The sequence below is a fragment of the Nylanderia fulva genome, unplaced genomic scaffold, assembly GCF_048542155.1.
Source record: "Nylanderia fulva isolate GAGA-0341 unplaced genomic scaffold, ASM4854215v1 Scaffold42, whole genome shotgun sequence".
Lineage (NCBI taxonomy): Eukaryota > Metazoa > Arthropoda > Insecta > Hymenoptera > Formicidae > Nylanderia > Nylanderia fulva.
This window is the reverse complement of record NW_028190499.1, coordinates 1718954-1739803: the sequence shown is the minus strand read 5'-3', so window position 1 is coordinate 1739803 and position 20850 is coordinate 1718954. Positions and strand designations below refer to the sequence as shown.

General features: G+C 29.3%; 2 protein-coding genes across 2 annotated transcripts; both read left to right on the top strand.

The window, feature by feature from the left end:
- The first annotated feature begins 902 nt into the window (after positions 1 to 902).
- On the top strand, positions 903 to 5785 carry LOC114933324 (G protein-coupled receptor Mth2-like). Its single transcript, XM_029305847.2, has 6 exons — positions 903 to 962; positions 1410 to 2469; positions 2947 to 3025; positions 3639 to 3832; positions 4463 to 4640; positions 5215 to 5785. Exons 2-6 carry the CDS (start codon positions 1557 to 1559, stop codon positions 5492 to 5494), a joined length of 1644 nt encoding a protein of 547 aa, XP_029161680.1. The 5' UTR covers positions 903 to 962; positions 1410 to 1556; the 3' UTR covers positions 5495 to 5785.
- A 7961-nt stretch (positions 5786 to 13746) lies between these two features.
- Positions 13747 to 18698, top strand: LOC114933325 (G protein-coupled receptor Mth2-like). Its single transcript, XM_029305848.2, has 4 exons — positions 13747 to 15009; positions 15457 to 15535; positions 16969 to 17146; positions 17716 to 18698. The coding sequence occupies exons 1-3, from the start codon at positions 13881 to 13883 to the stop codon at positions 16973 to 16975; spliced, it is 1215 nt and encodes a 404-aa protein (XP_029161681.1). The 5' UTR covers positions 13747 to 13880; the 3' UTR covers positions 16976 to 17146; positions 17716 to 18698.
- The last annotated feature ends 2152 nt before the right edge of the window (positions 18699 to 20850 follow it).

Here is a 20850-nt window from a genome sequence, read left to right as displayed (position 1 = left end):
ATTCTTTTATGCACAGAATAATGAAATAAGACCAATTAATTGGTGTAAAGAAAACACATAGTTGCTTTAAAAAAAAAACTTTTTTATTTTAGTATAAAGTACTTTTATTTAAGTATTCATTTTTAAAGCAACTGTGTTTTCTTCTCACCGCAATTAATTGGTCTCATTATTCTGCGCATTGGGTAAGATTACCGAAAAATAAATGACAATCTTAAAGAATTTTAAAGAATCTTAAAGATTCTTTAAGATCTTTAAAGAATCTTTAAGATTGTTGAAAGACTTTAAGAATCTTACAGAATCGTCGCGATTTTTTAAGATTGTCGACAATCCTCCTTTCCAACTCCTCATTTCCACCTTCCACCACTACCCCTTCTCTTCTTTTTTTTTGCTTCCCTCTTTTAAACACCTTACCTAACCTGTTCTTCTTCTCCTCAATTTCTCATTTTCTCCTTCCACCTATAGAGTTCCTGTAGTAAGAGTTAACATCGTTTGCAATTAATAGTCAACTGTATCGTATACATACATTTAGATACCAATACCATTACATAACTACCACATGTCTCGAATAATTTTGTCTTTTTCTTCTGTTTATTTTTGTCTCTCTCTTATTAACTTCTTGGCTATAAATGGCGGAACCAATCAGAAATCGATCCCGCGTTGTCTTAACTCTTAACTATAGAGGAATTCTACTTCCATCGAACCTCCAGCAGGTATGTGGGGTATGCTGGCTCAAATAGAATTCAAACCAGGATCCTTCAGCATATCAGCTAGTGATTGATCATGCGAATCCACTAGACACCCCGTGTGTGTGCGTCTGTGTGTGTATATATATGCGTTTCCAGTTTCCACGCAAAGCTATCATCGACTAGTCGTCCTCGAGTTCTCGGTAGTTTCATTTCCTCTCTCGTACAGATACATGTTTCTTGTACATTCTTCTCTTCTTTCAGGAAGAGAAGTTAAAGGTGAATAAAGTGATGTTTTATTGAATTTAGCAATAATGAACAATCAACCGCGTAATCGTCTACATTAACAGTGCTGGAATATAATCAGATTAATCTTTTCAGATTTTGTTGAGAAATATAAAAAAAAGATATTTTGATTTCATTATAGTGCAGTGATTTCATTATAGTATATTTTGCAATTAATTTAACGCATTTCTTCCATGCAATTAATACTTTCCATGCATTAATAAAAGCTAAGATATGCAGAAATTTAATATGAAATTTTTTATGGTTGTGTGAATATTCGAAATCTATGTAAAAAATGAATAATATAATATAATAAGCTTGACTGCTTTAATTATCAAATTACTTTAAGTATATCTTTTATGTGAAATAATGTGTAACAAATATTTCGCAATTTTATGTTGTGTACTTCTTCTACTCGTCACGTCGTCATCAAAATCGCAGCAAATTTCCACCAACAACAAAGAGAAAGATGATAATTTGACGATACGATTCGAGGTAGAAACGAATTCTACAACAAACTACAACGACGAAATAATACTGCGATATGATTTGTACAAAAAGTTTACGAACAAGACGCAAAACAATGGAATGCCATATAAATTTCCTATTATTTCCACGAAAAATGATCACGAGGATTTTGATTCGATGTCATATAAATTAAGCAAGCGTTCTGTTCACAATCGTGAGGATAATGACCAAATACTGATAAACTTTCACACCAATTTGACAAATGTCAATCATAAAGGCAACTTTACATCACAGGAAGTTTATGAAAATTTGATTAAAGAGAATAATTTCACGTTGAATAAAGTTTTTGAAAATTCCAGTAAAAACACTAATGAAAGTATTAATATAATCCCATACGAAATGTGCCATAATATTACTTGCATTCTGCTTTGTTGTCCTCTTGGTAACCGCATGAGAATGGATGACGACAAATGCAATCCTGAAAAAAATGAATTCAACTTTTTCCCAAATGATATATTTATAAACGATTCGCTACAAAGCGAAAATAAGAGAGACGAATTGTTTCACTTAGCCGTCTATGATTCGTGTCAGAAAAAGGAACGTTTTTTGGTAGACAAGAATTATCAGTACGATTATAAGATTTTTGCCAATGGTTCTATTTATTTATCTCATTATAAAATATTATTTAAATCGACATCATATTGTCTCGCCGCCATTGTGGACAGGGGAGACAAGTTCGAAGTGACTTTCTGTTCAGAAACTTACGATATGGTCTACAAAAACGCGATGAAATACGCACCTGAAATCCGCTCAAGATATGAAGCATGGTCCATATATGCATACTTCCGTGCAACGTGTATACTATTTTTGGTGCCAATAATTCTGGTGTATTCCATATTGCCAGAACTTCGAAACGTCCATGGCTTTATGTTGTGCAATTACTGCACGGCTTCATGCCTCGCACACGTAATTTACCTTGTGAATATTAGTCAAGACAAAGCGGATTTATCATATCCGGCCTGTATTGCACTTGGTACAGTATATCTAACAATAAATTATATAATAACTATATGCAATCAATGCAGTGTATAAATTTGTCAGCCATAATGTATATTCAAATATTAATTATGTCTTTTATTAAATTGAATAAATTATTGGTTAAAAATGTAACAATTAATAATGTATTAAATTAAAATTTAGATACATTTTAATTCTATATAACTAATCTGAGTTTGCCTCAATATATATATATATATATATATATATATTTCTTTTTTTTTCTTTTGTTTCTTGTGTTTTATAATTTTGCAGAGTTGTCTTGAAATATTATTTAATTTGATATCAGTAGAATTCATTAAATATTGTTGTAATTTTTATTACAAAAAATTAAAGTAAATCTGTTTTTTAATGTAGAATTAAGAACGTAAAAACATTGTGTTTCTGCATTCTAATACGCGCTTAACGATTAAAATTTATTTTGATAATCCTTTATTTCTATTCATTTTTACAGCTTTCTCCGAATATTTCTGTGTCATGTCAAGTCATTTCTGGCTAAGTGTCATGAGTTTTAATATGTGGCGGATATTTAGGTAAATTGCCAAATATTGTATATTGTACTTTATATTTAACTTGCTTTTACAGGATCGCTTTATATTAAACAAAACAAAAATTTTGTTTAAATAACGTAAATTTTTTAAAAATAAAAATGGATATTAGATGATAAACATTATATATTTAATTTATAAAAAATTTATAAAAAATTACAATTAGATAGTCTAATAATTTGCAATATATAAAATATCAAACTTTTCTTGAATTTTTTTAACATTATTGAAGCCTGATATTTTTATTGCTTTAATTTTTTTTTTACGTATAAGGCAATACACAATAATTTTTTAACATAAATATATTTTTTGAGAAAAATTTGACTCAGGAAACTAAATACAAATTTAGGTTACCTTGGTCTGTAGAATATTTAAATAAATATGTAATATAGTTTCTAGATATTATATACATACATGTATTATATAATTTCCCATAGTAATTGAGTATCATATGTCGTGTATTGTATTATATAAATCTATTTTTATAGTTACGTAGAATGAGTTTCTGAGAAAGCCTCGATCAAATGCAACTATTAATTTAACTCTTTTACATTGAGATATTATCTATACTTAATTAAATATGACATGTAAATTGCAGAGGATTCTGTTCATTGCAAAAAAACGCCAGAAAACCAGAAAAAAAAAGATTATGGTATTATGTGATTTTTGCATACGGTGTTTCATTTATACTTGTTATGGTTTGTATCATTATCGTGAATTTGGTTTCCGATTATTCATCAAAAAATTTACGACCAGAATTTTGGTTAGCAAATTGCTGGTACTTTGGTAAACGTACGTCTCTATAACTCAATTAAGGGGATGCTGTCGTTGTTCTGTCTTATTGATTTTAAGTTAAGTTAAGTTTACTTTTTATTGAATATACAAATTGAAAAATCCTCCACAATAAAAGTACTGATAATAATGAATGGGGAGTACTGTCCTGCAACTAATTTTTACTGTTTTATGCCTTGACATCGATTCCGCACGCAAATATACATACATATTGTAATTAATTCAAATACGAATCTTTTAATACAAGCTTTTAATTTTATTTTTATTACTTCTGTATTATTCTTTCATGTCATCTCTATTGGAAGTGCCACATTTTGTGCACAATTAAACTGCAGAACTTTTGTATTAAATAAGTATTGTTATGAGCTGATGCAAGAAGCCGATAAAAAAACTGTAATTTTTTAACTTTTATTGTTTTTTTTTATACGAAATTACAGCGCTCCTCGTTCATTATTATCAGTATTTTAATTGTGGAGAAGGATTTTTCAATCTGTATAGCCAATAAAAAGAAAAGCCCTTGAACTCGAAGTCGGTAAAACAATCATGGTCAGCATTTTTTTAATGCTACCGTATTTCAATATAATATAAGTAACAATATAATAATTTATTATTACATAATCATATTTACAGACATTGAAATGGATGTGTTGTGTAGAAGTATATGTTTCTACGGGCCCGAAAATGCCTGCGTCATTAGTAGCATCTGTTTATCCATTTCTGCGGTACTAAAGATCAAACGCTATGACAAAGATATTGGTCTTCGTCTAACAGATTCGGAAAGCAGACGGTATAATGATAACAAAAAATGGTTTGTATTCTGACATTTTTGCATCACTGTGTGATAGATAATGTTTTATTTTAAAGATATATACAGATATACATATTTTTGTCAATATCTTTGCCGACAATACCACTAACTTGATTGATTCGCATTCTAAGTGAAAGAGATAGATAATTATTTAAAAGCAATCCATTTTCGGTGTGCTTATTCTTTTCTTTCTCTTTATTGATTCCTTTTCTTCTCTTTCCTGTTATGACATAATTTATAGAAAAAGAAAAAACATTGATTGCTGTGACTAGAATTGTGTATTTCAGAGATAATCTGTAATTCTCGAAATATCACAAATAGTGAAAATGAAATTAATAAATACATTTAATTTATAAAAAATTACAAAATAAATGCATTTATATGAATTATATAATAAATACATTTAATTCATTTAAAAAATTACATTTTTGAAAAATTTCTTTAAGCAACTATTTCTTTTTTTCCTTTTTTTAGGATTGTAATTTATTTCATTATTTTTTAAAAATAACTTGATATATAGAATTTATTATTTTTATTGAATAATATCTAAAAATTAATATATATTTGTTTGCAGGTTTAATCTATATCTGAAGTTATTTATCACAATGTTTATCGTGATAGGCATAGATTGGATTGTGGTTACAATAGTATGGACATCTAGAAATTTAATGCCCCATTTTTTGTATTATTACCTATATTATCTTATTGGTTCAATAGAGATTGCGAAGAATTTCTGCATATTTATTATATTTGTATGTAAAAAGAAGATCAAGTTGATGTTACTGAAGCGTTTCGGAAGCGGAACGAACATCGAGCATTTGACTCGTCAGAAGTATGTATGTAGAAAAAATTGAGTTTTTTCGAACAAAAGGCTGACGCACGAATGTAACTGAACTCTAACGTTGCAATGTGCAAAAACAATTTTATTGCAGATCAGAAATCAACTATTAATCAGAATTAAACATAATCTTATAATTTTTTAATCAATAGTAATTTTGCAGTATTAGATATAGATGTTCACGGTTCTTTAAAGGAGTTTAAAATTTCATATGGAAAATTTATCTCATCGGTATCGATACATATATATTATTAAGTCAAATCAATGGTTTTTAATCTTAAAAATTTTCTTCATCAAATAATCTTGTACGAAAAACTATACAGTATATTGTGCTGTATTATGTTTTATAAAAAAAGATTTCTGATTTAGATACATAACATATAAAGGAAGAAAAAATATTTAAAAATATGATATATTTGTGTTTATCATATGTAACAAAAAGTTTTTATCTTGATTTAATCTTGTTTTAATCCGCATTGTTAATGTTTGTTAATTTTGTTTTTCTAATTTTTTTATAATTTTTTAATATATATTATTTTTTTAATTTTATAGCAACACTTGATAAAGGTCCGTAACCTAGGGCCGAAACGTGTTTAACATTTTTTGTAAATCAGGTCGGATTTTAATAAATCACTTTGAAAAAAATATGTTTTTTTGAACTGATGCCACATGACCTACAAATCAATTACGCATATAGTCAAAGATGACTATTTTAAATATATTTCTTCATTGTTTAAAAATATTAGTATCGCTTTCTAATAATATATATATATATATATATATATATATATATTTCAGCTTTTATTTATTATTTAGTTGTGCTATCGAAAGCGTGTTTATACACATATATTCAATATGACGGGATTATTCTACTATAATATTAATATATAATTACCTATTTATACAATCTTGAGAGGAAATTCTCGAATTTGTATATATATAAACATTTCTGCATTATGAAAAGTAAAATGTCTAATAGTGATTTGTATGAAAATATATTTGATACGTATAAAAAAAAATTCTTTTACATTATGAGTTTGAGAAACACATAATATGAAAGAAATATATGTAGATATGATTTTTAAATAAGCCAAAGGACCAAACGCGAAAATTATTTCAGGAATTGTATCTCTTGGTTTAAAAGTACTAAACTCCCGTGATTCCGGCAAGACGCGGGTTCGATTCTCGCTTCAGCAACTTTCGGACCAATATTTTCATGGGGGGTTAAAGGGGAATCACGGGACTTTAGTAATCTCAAATCAAGAGATGCAATTCCTTAAATAATTTTCGCGTTTGGCTGTTTGGCTAATTTAAAAATCATATCTATTATACATATATGTTTCTTTGATATTGAGAGTCGATAAAAATATTTCTTAATTTACATGTAATATGACTTGCATCTAAATTAATTAACAAGAAAAATGTCGTTTTGTGTTCTTAATTTTAAATTAACATGCACGATTATTTTCGGCCAATGCATAGAATAAAAACTATAAAAACATATTTAATTTTCGATAAGTTTAAATTTTTAACATTAAAGAAAAATACCAGAAATTATTTTCTCTTTTAGTTTTTCTTAATTATTGTTTTTCTTAACTATAAGTACAAACTATTATAGAATAGTAGCACAAGTACGAACTACTATAGAATAGTAGTTCGTACTTGTGCACAATAAGTGTTTGTGCAAAGGACAACCGAGCACTCAACCGAGGTTCCATCGAGCTTATACCAAGCAAATACCAAGTAACTATTAAATAACTGTTAGTTATAATTTCCCACTAAACAATACAAATGCAATATAACACACGCGTTATATAACGCGTGTGTTATATTGCATTTGTATTGTTTAGTGGGAAATTATAACTAACAGTTATATAATTGTTACTTGATGTTTGCTGGAAAGCATCAAGAATCTCTCTCTCTCAGCATAAGTATATCACAATAAGTATAGTAAGTTACTTCGAGACAATTATTATCACTTCGTTTTTTGTAAATAATTCCTGGATTCCAAATGGAGTTTATTATAAAAAGTTTGACACAGCATCAGTTTTATCTTTGCCATATATAAAAAACCTAAGTGAAAATTTAAATATCTGTCTCAATAAATGTGGCCTTGATGAAATATATATGTATACGATTCCTAAAAGACTAAATAATTTAATTAAAAAAGGTAAAGAAAATTTTACACGTTGAAAAATACAGAAAGAAAAGAGATATATAGCTGAGATGTTTTTTTATCAAAAAATTTAACAGCAATATTAATTTACAAAAGGACACAGAAAATTTAAATCTACTATATGACTCACTAATACATAGCGTATGATTTGTTTGTTTGTTTTTCTAAAAATACTTATGATTGTCTTTTTAATGTTAGTTTAATTTACACGCGGGACTTACTAAAATAAAACATAGTCTTCGGTTTTTGACTTTACTGTTATCACGTTTTTCGCTTTAACATCTTGAAAGGTAACGTTTAATACGTGTTTATCATATGTAACAAAAAGTTTTTACCTCGATTTAATTTTGTTTTATTCCGCATTTTTAATGTTCGTTATTTTTATAAATTTAACATATATAAGATAGGCAATAAGAGCCAAATCGCGGATGACAGTGCGTTATTCTAAACGAAACTAAATTTTTTCGTTAGAATTAAATACCTGTGCACAAGGCACCAAATTTTTACTTGGACACGGCCAAGATATAAAATTGGAATAATCTCTACAAGAGATTTTTAATTCCATGTATCCCCTATTCCCCCTAAAGAAATAAAGTGCGAGAGAAAAATATAGATCCGAAAGTCGCAGAATCGGGAATCGAACCCGAGATCTTTCGCTTGCCGGGCGACTGCTCTTCCAACTGAGCTATTCAGATCCTTTCGATTCTATACTTTTCTCTGTTATATATATTAATGTTGGTAAATAAACGCCTTTAAGCCAGCGTGTATAAATTAAGAGTTTAACTAGGCTCTGTAATATATAAATATAAATTTAACATATATAAGATAGGCAATAAGAGCCAAATCGCGGATGACAGTGCGTTATTCTAAACGAAACTAAATTTTTTCGTTAGAATTAAATACCTGTGCACAAGGCACCAAATTTTTACTTGGACACGGCCAAGATATAAAATTGGAATAATCTCTACAAGAGATTTTTAATTCCATGTATCCCCTATTCCCCCTAAAGAAATAAAGTGCGAGAGAAAAATATAGATCCGAAAGTCGCAGAATCGGGAATCGAACCCGAGACCTTTCGCTTGCCGGGCGACTGCTCTTCCAACTGAGCTATTCAGATCCTTTCGATTCTATACTTTTCTCTGTTATATATATTAATGTTGGTAAATAAACGCCTTTAAGCCAGCGTGTACAGAGCCTAGTTAAACTCTTAATTTATACACGCTGGCTTAAAGGCGTTTATTTACCAACATTAATATATATAACAGAGAAAAGTATAGAATCGAAAGGATCTGAATAGCTCAGTTGGAAGAGCAGTCGCCCGGCAAGCGAAAGGTCTCGGGTTCGATTCCCGATTCTGCGACTTTCGGATCTATATTTTTCTCTTGCACTTTATTTCTTTAGGGGGAATAGGGGATACATGGAATTAAAAATCTCTTGTAGAGATTATTCCAATTTTATATCTTGGCCGTGTCCAAGTAAAAATTTGGTGCCTTGTGCACAGGTATTTAATTCTAACGAAAAAATTTAGTTTCGTTTAGAATAACGCACTGTCATCCGCGATTTGGCTCTTATTGCCTATCTTATATATGTTAAATTTATATTTATATATTACAGAGCCTAGTTAAACTCTTAATTTATACACGCTGGCTTAAAGGCGTTTATTTACCAACATTAATATATATAACAGAGAAAAGTATAGAATCGAAAGGATCTGAATAGCTCAGTTGGAAGAGCAGTCGCCCGGCAAGCGAAAGGTCTCGGGTTCGATTCCCGATTCTGCGACTTTCGGATCTATATTTTTCTCTCGCACTTTATTTCTTTAGGGGGAATAGGGGATACATGGAATTAAAAATCTCTTGTAGAGATTATTCCAATTTTATATCTTGGCCGTGTCCAAGTAAAAATTTGGTGCCTTGTGCACAGGTATTTAATTCTAACGAAAAAATTTAGTTTCGTTTAGAATAACGCACTGTCATCCGCGATTTGGCTCTTATTGCCTATCTTATATATGTTAAATTTATATTTATATATTACAGAGCCTAGTTAAACTCTTAATTCGTTATTTTTGTTTTTTCTAATTTTTTATTATTGTCTATTTTTTCATTCCATAGCAATACTTGATAAGGGCTCGTACGCTAGGGTCGAAACGTTGTGTCAACATTTTTTATACTGGCAAGTTAGGTCGGGTTTTAATAAATCACTTTGAAATTTATTCATCACTGGCGACTTCATTCTAATCATTTGAGATATATAAACGTGTTGTTTCTTTTTATAAACTTATAACGTGAGTGTTTCTTCCTCCTTATCTCTCTCGTAAATCAGTGGATTTCTCACACTAGAGGAGAGATCCGTAATTTTTCTCATTTTCCTCGTAAATCATAATGGATTTCCCGCACTAGCGGAAAGATCCGTGATTTTCCTCATCTTCCTCGAAAATCATAGTGGCTTTTCCGCACTAGCGGAAAAATCCGTGGTTTTCCTCATCTCCCTCGAAAATCATAGTGGATTTCTCATCATATTTTTCCCCTACTTTCTCTCCTGAAGAATCTCGAATTCCTTCTCCTGTGCCTCTTACTTCTCCCGAGCACACGAACTCCCGCGAATTTCTTCTCCTTCCTCTCCCGAATTCCCGTATATCTTAGATCTCCATCCCCTGCCTCGACAGTCATTTTCAAGTTTCCTTCTTCCCCGTCATCCTCTGAAGACTGGGAATACGTCTCTTCACGCCAGTGTGCACCGACAAATGGTTCAACATACATGATTCATACAAAAATCCCTTACCGCAATGGACTTATTTGTGCAGGTGATCGCTAGCATGACTCATAATGTGTACTTTCAAATCCTGTTTAACGTGGTATGACTTGTCGTACATGTCACAGAAGAAACGGCGTTCATCATCAACATTGGTATAGGTACGCCGATGGTTGCCTTGTCCGTGAATATGTTATCGCATATGTCACAAAGGACTTGACTTGATTTTCCTAAGTTTTCACACTTTCTGAAGCATTCGTGTACTCGGAGACTTTGTTTATACTTGTAGCTTTTGCCGCAATTACACTTATACCGTCTTTCATCTGAGTGCACCATTTTGTGTCGGCTAAAGCTTCCTCTGCTACTCAAACATTTGCCACATATATTGCACTTGTATCTCTTCTGTGTACCGACAAATGGTCCAACATATTAGATTTACACGAAAATCCCTTATCGCAATAGACGCATTTGTGCGGAAAATCGCCTGTGTGATATTTGATGTGTAATTTCAAGTCCCGTTCAGTGCGGTATGACTTGTTGCACGTGTCACACAAGTAAGGACGTTCATCGGTATGCGTCTCATCTAAGCATTTGTGATGTGCAATAAATTGTTTATGCCTGAAACTTTTGCCACATTTACGGTTTGCCACGTATACGGTTTTTCATTGGAGTGCACCTTTTTGTGTTGGTTCAAGTTTCCTTTACTGCTAAAACATTTGCCGCACACATCGCACGTGTGAGTCTTCACGCCCGTGCATCGACAAATGGACGAACAAGTGATATTTACATAAAAATCTCTTATCGCAATGAACGCATTTGAACGGAAGATCGCCTGTATGAGACTTGATGTGATTAACTAATATCTGCTTAACATAGAATGCTTTGCCACAAATATCACACACGTACGGCCGTTCACCGGTATGGGTACGCCGATGATTCTCCACGCTGTTCTTACTCTCGAATCTTTTGTCACATATGTTGCAAGAGTAATTCCTCTCGCAATAATGGACGCTCTTTCGATGACGAATAAATTTAGAATACCAATTGAATTTCCTGGGGCAGAAAGGACACATCAACTGTGTCTTATCTTTCTCATCTTCGTGTCGGCGTATATTATTAAGGTAAGTGCCTTGCACGGAAAATGTTTTATTACAGATCTTGCAAATCATATTTGTATCATCGATGGATGCAACCCTTTTGGCTTTGGACTGTTTAACATTCTCTTCCAGACGCGTATTAGATTCGTTTATTTTGGTGGTGCACATCTTCGGAATGTTTAATGTCTGTTTCTTGCAACTCCTTGCGAGTCTCTGTCTCACATGAATGTCCTCACTTTTGTCCTTCCTATTTTTATTTTTCTGCTTGCCACTCGATTTATCCGACGAACTCATTTAGGAAAATGTATTTATATGGAACGAGCGTTTCTTTGATTGATCGTTGGCAATATTATATGTAAGAAAGAATATATACTTTTGTTTTGTTGACGAGTCTATAATGACTTCAATGATTTACGTAAACGTGGGCAGTATTCATATAGATTTTGGCACGTTTTCACGATACGCCACGGCTTGTGCGTTAATCTACGTTTACATCTACGACTTACGTCACTTTTACGTCGCATTGTGCTCATATCCTTGCCTTTCAAAAACAAAGAGCGATTTTTTCAATTTATTATTTTAGAACAAATGGAAAAAAATTCGAGAAATATGCAATATATATTAACATTAAATATAATTAAATTTACTCTTATATGTAAAATAATAAATGTATAATAAAATGTATAATGAATTGAAAATGTTCTGAATAAAAATATGGTTTAAAAAACGTAAATTATTTATTATTTATATTGTAACTATTACGTACAATAACTTTGCTAGAACCAAGGAAAAGATATATATTATTTAAATTCAGTCATATTAATATCATCAATCAAACATCTTCGATTAAAATTTAAATTTTATTAATCGTTACACATTGTTAATTAATGGAAATAGAGAAATTATATCGATTTTCTTAAGTCAATCATTAATGGAAGAGATTCACATTAAATTTGCTATATTTAATCGTCAATTATATATTTTTTAATTGTTTCTGCTCAAATCAATTGTCAATTAAATTGTCTTCGATTGAATCTGTTTTTTTCAATCGTCAATTAAAGTACTTCTAATTAAAATTCACTCATATTAATCGTTAATTAAAAAACTTTTAATTAAATTAGCTTGTATTAATCGTTAATCGATCGTTCTCCGATTAATTTCGTTTATATCAATTGTCAATTAAATAATCTTTAATTGACCTCGATCATATTAATTGTTAATTAAGTGATCTTCGATTAATCTTAGCTTATATCAATCGTCATTGTAATGAAATCTAATTAATCTTTCTAAAATTAAACGTCAATTAAAAATATTTTAATTACATTTGATTACATCTGTTTGTAATTAAATGTCATAATTAAATTAAAAAGTAATTAATTAATCAGCATCTCTGGCCTCCAGACACATCGTTGCGGTTATCAGCGGAAAATCAGCGATCGTTAAGTCATCTACATATAAATAATATAAAGAAAAAATAAATATAAACTTTAATTTTGTTAAATTAATTTAAATACAAGATAAATATACAATTTTAATTTTTTGCTTCCTTATAGAGGGAAAACTTTGTTTTGGTGAAAAATTTTTTTTCAGATTTCTATATACTAATGTGTTTCGAATGTTTCAAAACGTCGAAAAATCACATTTTTAAAAAATGGGTATGCACTTCTTGGCTATAAATGATGGTTTATTAAAAGAACCAATCAGAAATCGACCCCGCGTTGTCTTAATTCTTAACTAGAAAAATTCTACTTCCATCGAACCTTCAGCAGATATGTGGGGTATGCTGGCTCAAATAGGATTCGAACCAGGATCCTTCAGCATATCAGCTAGTGACTGATCATACGAGGCCACTAGTCACCCCGTGTGTGTGCGTGTGTGTGTATATATATGCGTTTCCAGTTTCCACGCAAAGCTATCATCGACTAGTCGTCCTCGAGTTCTCGATAGTTTCATTTCCTCTCTCGTGCAGATACATGTTTCTTGTACATTCTTTTCTTCTTTCAGAAAGAGAAGTTAAAGGTGAATATAGTGATGTTTTATTGAATTTAGCAATAATGAACAATCAACCGCGTAATCGTCTACATTAACAGTGTTGGAATATAATCAGATTAATCTTTTCAGATTTTGTTGAGAAATATAAAAAAAAGATATTTTGATTTTATTATAGTGCAGTGATTTCATTATAGTATATTTGCAATTAATTTAACGCATTTCTTCCATGCAATTAATACAAAAGCTAAGATATGCAGTAATTTAATATGAAATTTTTTATGATTGTGTGAATATTCGAAATCTATGTAAAAAATGAATAATATAATATAATAAGCTTGACTGCTTTAATTATCAAATTACTTTAAGTATATCTTTTATGTGAAATAATGTGTAACAAATATTTCGCAATTTTATGTTGTGTACTTCTTCTACTCGTCACGTCGTCATCAAAATCGCAGCAAATTTTCACCAACAATAAAGAGAAAGATGATAATTTGACGATACGATTCGAGGTAGACACGAATTCTACAACAAACTATAACGACGAAATAATACTGCGATATGATTTGTACAAAAAGTTTACGAACAAGACGCAAAACAATGGAATGCCATATAAATTTCCTATTATTTCCACGAAAAATGATCAGGAGGATTTTGATTCGATGTCATATAAATTAAGCAAGCGTTCTGTTCACAATCGTGAGGATAATGATCAAATACTGATAAACTTTCACACCAATTTGACAAATGTCAATCATAAAGGCAACTTTACATCACAGGAAGTTTATGAAAATTTGATTAAAGAGAATAATTTCACGTTGAATAAAGTTTTTGAAAATTCCAGTAAAAATACTAATGAAAGTATTAATATAATCCCATACGAAATGTGCCATAATGTTACTTGCATTCTGCTTTGTTGTCCTCTTGGTAACCGCATGAGAATGGATGACGAATGCATTCCTGAAAAAAATGAATTCAACTTTTTCCCAAATGATATATTCATAAACGATTCGCTACAAAGCGGAAATAAGAGAGACGAATTGTTTCATTTAGCCGTCTATGATTCGTGTCAGAAAAAGGAACGTTTTTTGGTAGACAAAAATTATCAGTACGATTATAAGATTTTTGCCAATGGTTCTATTTATTTATCTCATTATAAAATATTATTTAAATCGACATCATATTGTCTCGCCTCCATTGTGGACAGGGGAGACAAGTTCGAAGTGACTTTCTGTTCAGAAACTTACGATATGGTCTACAAAAACGCGATAAAATACGCACCTGAAATCCGCTCAAGATATGAAGCATGGTCCATATATGCATACTTTCGTGCAACGGGTATACTATTTTTGGTGCCAATAATTCTGGTGTATTCCATATTGCCAGAACTTCGAAACGTCCATGGCTTTATGTTGTGCAATTACTGCACGGCTTCATGCCTCGCACACGTAATTTACCTTGTGAATATTAGTCAAGACAAAGCGGATTTATCATATCCGGCCTGTATTGCACTTGGTACAGTATATCTAACAATAAATTATATAACTATACGCAATCAATGCAGTGTATAAATTTGTCAGCCATAATGTATATTCGCATATTAATTATGTTTTTTATTAAATTGAATAAATTATTGGTTAAAAATGTAACAATTAATAATGTATTAAATTAAAATTTAGAAGCATTTTAATTCTATATAACTAATTTGAGTTTGCCTCAATATATATATTTTTTTTGTTTCTTGTGTTTTATAATTTCGCAGAGTTGTCTTGAAATATTATTTAATTTGATATCAGTAGAATTCATTAAATATTGTTATAATTTTTTATTACAAAAAATTCGAGTAAATCTGTTTTTAAATGTAGAATTAAAAACGTAAAAACATTGTGTTTCTGCATTCTAATACGCGCTTAACGATTAAGATTTATTTTGATAATCCTTTATTTTTATTCATTTTTACAGCTTTCTCCGAATATTTCTGTGTCATGTCAAGTCATTCCTGGCTAAGTGTCATGAGTTTTAATATGTGGCGGATATTTAGGTAAATTGCCAAATATTGTATATTGTACTTTATATTTAACTTGCTTTTACAGGATCGCTTTATATTAAACAAAACAAAAATTTTGTTAAAATAACGTAATTTTTTTAAAAATAAAAATGAATATTAGATGTGTGTGTGATAAACATTATATATTTAATTTATAAAAAATCTATAAAAAATTACAATTAGGTAGTCTAATAATTTGCAATATATAAAATATCAAACTTTTCTTGAATTTTTTTAACATTATTGAAGCCTGATATTTTTATTGCTTTAATTTTTTTTTACGTATAAGGCAAAACACAATAATTTTTTAACATAAATTAATTTTTTGAGAAAAATTTGAGTCTGGAAACTAAATAAAAATTTAGATTACCTTGGTCTGTAGAATATTTAAATAAATATGTAATATAGTTTTTAGATATTATATACATGTATTATATAATTTCCCATAGTAATTGAGTATCATATGTCGTGTATTGCATTATATAAATCTATTTTTATAGTTGCGTAGAATGAGTTTCTGAGAAAGCTTCGATCAAATGCAATTATTAATTTAACTCTTTTACATTGAGATTTTATCTATACTTAATTAAATATGACATGTAAATTGCAGAGAATTCTGTTCATTACAAAAAAACGCCAGACATTCAGAAAAAAGAAAATTATGGTATTATGTGATTTTTGCATACGGTGTTTCATTTATACTTGATATTGTTTGTATCATTATCGTGAATTTGGTTTCCGATTATTCATCAAAAAATTTACGACCAGAATTTTGGTTAGCAAATTGCTGGTACTTTGGTAAACGTACGTCTCTATAACTCTATTAAGGGGATGCTGTCGTTGTTTTGTTTTATCGATTTTAAGTTAAGTTCACTTTTTATTGAATATACAAATTGAAAAATCCTTCACAATAAAAGTACTGATAATAATGAATGGGGAGTATTGTCGTGCGACTAATTTTTACTGTTTTATGCCTCGACATCGATTCCGCACGCAAATATACATACATATTGTAATTAATTCAAATACGAATCTTTTGATACTGGCTTTTAATCTTATTTTTATTACTTCTATATTATTCTTTCATGTCATCTCTATTGGAAGCGCCATATTTTATGCACAATTAAACTGCAGAACTTTTGTATTAAATAAGTATTGTTATGAGCTGATGCAAGAAGCCGATAAAAAAACTGTAATTTATAAACTTTTATTGTTTTTTTATACAATATTACAGCGTTCCCCGTTCATTATTATCATTACTTTAATTGTGAAGAAGAATTTTTCAATCTGTATAGCTAATAAAAAAAAAAGCCCTTGAACTCGAAGTAGGTAAAACAATCATGGTCAGCATTTCTTTAATGCTACCGTATTTCAATATAATATAAGTAACAATATAATAATTTATTATTACATAATCATATTTACAGACATTGAAATGGATGTGTTGTGTAGAAGTATATGTTTCTACGAGCCCATAAATGCCTGCGTCATTAGTAGCATCTGTTTATCCATTTCTGCGGCACTAAAGATCAAACGCTATGATAAAGATATTGGTCTTCGTCTAACAGATTCGGAAAGCAGACGGTATAATAATAATAAAAAATGGTTTGTATTCTGACATTTTTGCATCACTGTGTGATAATGTTTTATTTTAAAGATATATACAGATATACATATTTTTGTCAATATCTTTGCCGACAATATCATTAACTTGATTGATTGCATTCTAAGTGAAAGAGATAGATAATTATTTAAAAGCAATCCATTTTTGGTGTGCTTATTCTTTTCTTTCTCTTTCTTGATTCCTTTTCTTCTCTTTTCTGTTATGACATAATTTATAGAAAAAGAAATAATATTGATTACTGTGACTAGAATTGTGTATTTTCGAGATAACCTGTAATTCTCGAAATATCACAAATAGTGAAAATAAAATTAATAAATACATTTAATTTATAAAAAATTACAAAATAAATGCATTTATATAAATTATATAATAAATACATTTAATTCATTTAAAAAATTACATTTTTGAAAAATTTCTTTAAGCAACTATTTCTTTTTTCTTTTTTTTTAAGATTGTAATTTATTTCATTATTTTTTAAAAATAACTTGATATATAGAATTTATTATTTTTATTGAATAATATCTAAAAATTAATATATATTTGTTTGCAGGTTTAATCTATATCTGAAGTTATTTATCACAATGTTTATCGTGATAGGCATAGATTGGATTGTGGTTACAATAGTATGGTCATCTAGAAATTTAATGTCCCATTTTTTGTATTATTATCTACATTATTTTATTGGTTCAATAGATATTGCGAAGAATATCTGCATATTTATTATATTTGTATGTAAAAAGAAGATCAAGTTGATGATACTGAAGCGTTTCGGATGCCGAACGAACATCGAGCATTTGACTCTTCAGAAGTGTCTATGTAGGAAAAATTGAGTTTTTTCGAACAAAAGGCTGACGCACGAATGTAACTGAACTCTAACGTTACAATGTGCAAAAGAAATTTTATTGCAGATCAGAAATCAACAATTAATCAGAATTAAACATAATCTTATATTTTTTTCAATCAATAGTAATTTTGCAGTATTAGATATAGATGTTCACGGTTCTTTAAAGGAGTTTAAAATTTCATATGGAAAATTTATCTCATCGGTATCGATACATATATATTATTAAATTAAATCAATGGTTTTTAATCCTAGAAATTTTCTTTATCAAATAATCTTGTACGAAAAACTATACAGTATATTGTGCTGTATCATGTTTTATAAAAAAAATTTTCTGATTCAGATATATAACATATAAAAGAAGAAAAAATATTTAAAATTATGATATATTTGAAATTTGTGTTTATCATATGTAACAAAAAGTGTTTATCTTGATTTAATCTTGTTTTAATCCGCATTGTTAATGTTTGTTAATTTTGTTTTTCTAATTTTTTTATAATTTTTTAATATATATTTTTATTTTTTAAATTTTATAGCAACACTTGATAAAGGCCCGTACCCTAGAACCGAAACGTGTTTAACATTTTTTGTATTGGCCAGTCAGGTCGGATTTTAATAAATCACTTTGAAAAAAATATTTTTTTTTTAACTGATGCCACATGACTCACAAATTAATTACGCATATATTCAAACATGACTATTTTAAATATATTTCTTCATTGTTTAAAAATATTAGTATCGCTTTCTAATAATATTTCAGCTTTTATTTATTATTTAGCTGTGCTATCAAAAGCGTGTTTATACACATATATTCAATATGACAGGATTATTTTACTATAATATTAATATATAATTAACTATATATGCAATCTTGAGAGGGAATTCTCGAATTTGTATATATATAAATATTTCTGCATTATGAAATGTAAAATGTCTAATAGTGATTTGTATGAAAATATATTTGATACGTATAAAAAAAAATTCTTTTACATTATGAGTTTGAGAAACACATAATATGAAAGAAATATATGTAGATATGATTTTTAAATAAGCCAAAGGACCAAACGCGAAAATTATTTCAGGAATTGTATCTCTTGGTTTAAAAGTACTAAACTCCCGTGATTCCGGCAAGACGCGGGTTCGATTCTCGCTTCAGCAACTTTCGGACCAATATTTTCATGGGGGGTTAAAGGGGAATCACGGGACTTTAGTAATCTCAAATCAAGAGATGCAATTCCTTAAATAATTTTCGCGTTTGGCTGTTTGGCTAATTTAAAAATCATATCTATTATACATATATGTTTCTTTGATATTGAGAGTCGATAAAAATATTTCTTAATTTACATGTAATATGACTTGCATCTAAATTAATTAACAAGAAAAATGTCGTTTTGTGTTCTTAATTTTAAATTAACATGCACGATTATTTTCGGCCAATGCATAGAATAAAAACTATAAAAACATATTTAATTTTCGATAAGTTTAAATTTTTAACATTAAAGAAAAATACCAGAAATTATTTTCTCTTTTAGTTTTTCTTAATTATTGTTTTTCTTAACTATAAGTACAAACTATTATAGAATAGTAGCACAAGTACGAACTACTATAGAATAGTAGTTCGTACTTGTGCACAATAAGTGTTTGTGCAAAGGACCACCGAGCACTCAACCGAGGTTCCATCGAGCTTATACCAAGCAAATACCAAGTAACTATTAAATAACTGTTAGTTATAATTTCCCACTAAACAATACAAATGCAATATAACACACGCGTTATATAACGCGTGTGTTATATTGCATTTGTATTGTTTAGTGGGAAATTATAACTAACAGTTATATAATTGTTACTTGATGTTTGCTGGAAAGCATCAAGAATCTCTCTCTCTCAGCATAAGTATATCACAATAAGTATAGTAAGTTACTTCGAGACAATTATTATCACTTCGTTTTTTGTAAATAATTCCTGGATTCCAAATGGAGTTTATTATAAAAAGTTTGACACAGCATCAGTTTTATCTTTGCCATATATAAAAAACCTAAGTGAAAATTTAAATATCTGTCTCAATAAATGTGGCCTTGATGAAATATATATGTATACGATTCCTAAAAGACTTGATAATTTAATTAAAAAAGGTAAAGAAAATTTTACACGTTGAAAAATACAGAAAGAAAAGAGATAGCTGAGATGTTTTTTTATCAAAAAATTTAACAGCAATATTAATTTACAAAAGGACACAGAAAATTTAAATCTACTATATGACTCACTAATACATAGCGTATGATTTGTTTGTTTGTTTTTCTAAAAATACTTATGATTGTCTTTTTAATGTTAGTTTAATTTACACGCGGGACTTACTAAAATAAAACATAGTCTTCGGTTTTTGACTTTACTGTTATCACGTTTTTCGCTTTAACATCTTGAAAGATAACGTTTAATACGTGTTTATCATATGTAACAAAAAGTTTTTACCTCGATTTAATTTTGTTTTATTCCGCATTTTTAATGTTCGTTATTTTTGTTTTTTCTAATTTTTTATTATTGTCTATTTTTTCATTCCATAACAACACTTGATAAGAGCTCGTACGCTAGGGTCGAAACGTTGTGTCAACATTTTTTATGCTGGCAAGTTAGATCGGATTTTAATAAATCACTTTGAAATTTATTCATCACTGGCGACTTCATTCTAATCATTTGAGATATATAAACGTGTTGTTTCTTTTTATAAACTTATAACGTGAGTGTTTCTTCCTCCTTATCTTTCTCGTAAATCATAATGGATTTCTCGCACTAGCGGAAAGATCCGTGATTTTCCTCATCTTCCTCGAAAATCATAGTGGCTTTTTC